The sequence below is a fragment of the Nanorana parkeri genome, unplaced genomic scaffold, assembly GCF_000935625.1.
Source record: "Nanorana parkeri isolate BGI_ZX_2015 unplaced genomic scaffold, ASM93562v1 scaffold622, whole genome shotgun sequence".
Lineage (NCBI taxonomy): Eukaryota > Metazoa > Chordata > Amphibia > Anura > Dicroglossidae > Nanorana > Nanorana parkeri.
The window spans coordinates 380,659-382,281 of record NW_017306890.1 but is presented as its reverse complement, the minus strand read 5'-3'; the positions used below and the strand labels follow the sequence as shown (position 1 = coordinate 382,281).

Sequence of the window (1,623 nt, the reverse complement as noted above, 5' to 3'; positions counted from 1 at the left end):
GAACCCTTCCTTCGTAAAATTCGATCCCATACAGATATCACAGGCATTCCCACCGGACCATCGACCTCCCATAAAGTAGCAGCCTTTGCGGATGACCTACTGTTCTTTCTCTCTAACCCTGTCATCTCCCTACCCAATTTAGTAGAAGAATTTCGCCGGTTTGGAAAAATCTCCAATTTCTTAATCAACTATTCCAAATCAGAGGCGCTCAATGTTACTATCCCTACGTCAGTAGCCCACGGGCTCCGTGCGTCTTTCGCCTTCAGATGGTCTACATCAGCTATCACATACTTGGGCACGAAAATACCCAGGAATCTCTCTGAGACATTTAGCCTCAACTTCCCCCCGCTACTCCTTAAGATACGACAGGATTTAATCCACTGGTCCACTAGCCGTTTCTCCTGGTTTGGTAGATGCAATGTTATTAAAATGAACATCATGCCCAGGATCCTCTATTTATTCCAAGCTTTACCGATCCGTATACCCCCCTGGTACTTAAAATCGCTCAACAGGGTGTTCTCGAAATTCCTTTGGGCCCACAAGCCTCCCAGGCTGAAGTTCACCCTACTACGCCTGTCAAAGGCGAACGGTGGTATTGGCTTGCCAGATGCTTCACTCTACTACACCGCTTGCCACCTAGCTAGAGTAGTAGACTGGTGTCATGGGGAAAACCCCAAACCCTGGATGCAAGTGGAACAAGCAGACTCGGGGATCCCTCTACATTGCCTCCCCTGGTGTAGCTCTCTCATACCAGCGGAGATCAGTTCCCATCCGACGGTGGGGGCCACCTGGAAGGTTTGCAGGAAAGTATTTGATACCCCTCATGTTTCGCCACATCCCTCCCCCCTCTTACCGATACTGGGTAACCCAAGTTTCACCCCAGGACTAGAGGACGTAGCCTTTAAATCACTTAGACTGTCGAATTGTTTCAGGGCAAAGCATTTTATTCAACAAGACTCATGGCCATCCAGAACTCTCCTACTGTCGGACTCTAAAACGGCCGCGCTTGGCTTCTGGAGGAATATACAGCTCTCCCACTTCCTCCACACGTTACCACCTGCCACCGATTTTGCTCGCCCTCTTACGCCTTTTGAATCAGAATGTGATAAGCCGGACCACCTTCGACATGCGGTCTCCTTCATGTATTCTTTATTGAATACTCCCATAGCGGATAGTGTCCCCGCTTACATCCGTAAATGGGAACGGGATCTAGGTATTAGTCTTACTTCTACCCAAATAGCGAGACTTCAGTACTTCTCCCTCAAATCCTCCATTCATACGAGAGTCCAGGAATCCGGGTTTAAACTCCTCACTCGCTGGTACAGGACTCCTCAACTCCTCCACTCAATGTACCCATCTGTCCCCAACTGTTGCTGGCGCTGTAATGAAGCCCCGGGTGACCTACTCCATATATTCTGGTCCTGCCCGAGAGTGACTCCATTCTGGTCTTCCGTTAAGTCCTTGCTAGGTAAATTCACAGACAGGGAAATCCCATGGGACCCAGCCTTTTTTCTTCTCCATCACAACTCTTTTCCCAGAAAACACTATAAAATGTCTGTCCTCCCGCACCTCCTGAACGCAGCACGCTGTTGTATTCCAGCATTGTGGAAATCATCTCAGCCA

At 49.0% G+C, this 1,623-nt stretch overlaps 1 protein-coding gene across 1 annotated transcript in view; it reads right to left on the bottom strand.

Moving 5' to 3' along the window:
* Positions 1-328, bottom strand: part of LOC108792271 (protein kinase C-binding protein NELL1-like) — a 187,751-nt gene extending 187,423 nt beyond the window's left edge. The window contains exon 1 of the mRNA XM_018563012.1: positions 292-328. Within this exon, the coding sequence (XP_018418514.1) occupies positions 292-328 (37 nt within the window). The remainder of the gene's footprint in view (positions 1-291) is intronic.
* Positions 329-1,623: the final 1,295 nt, after the last annotated feature.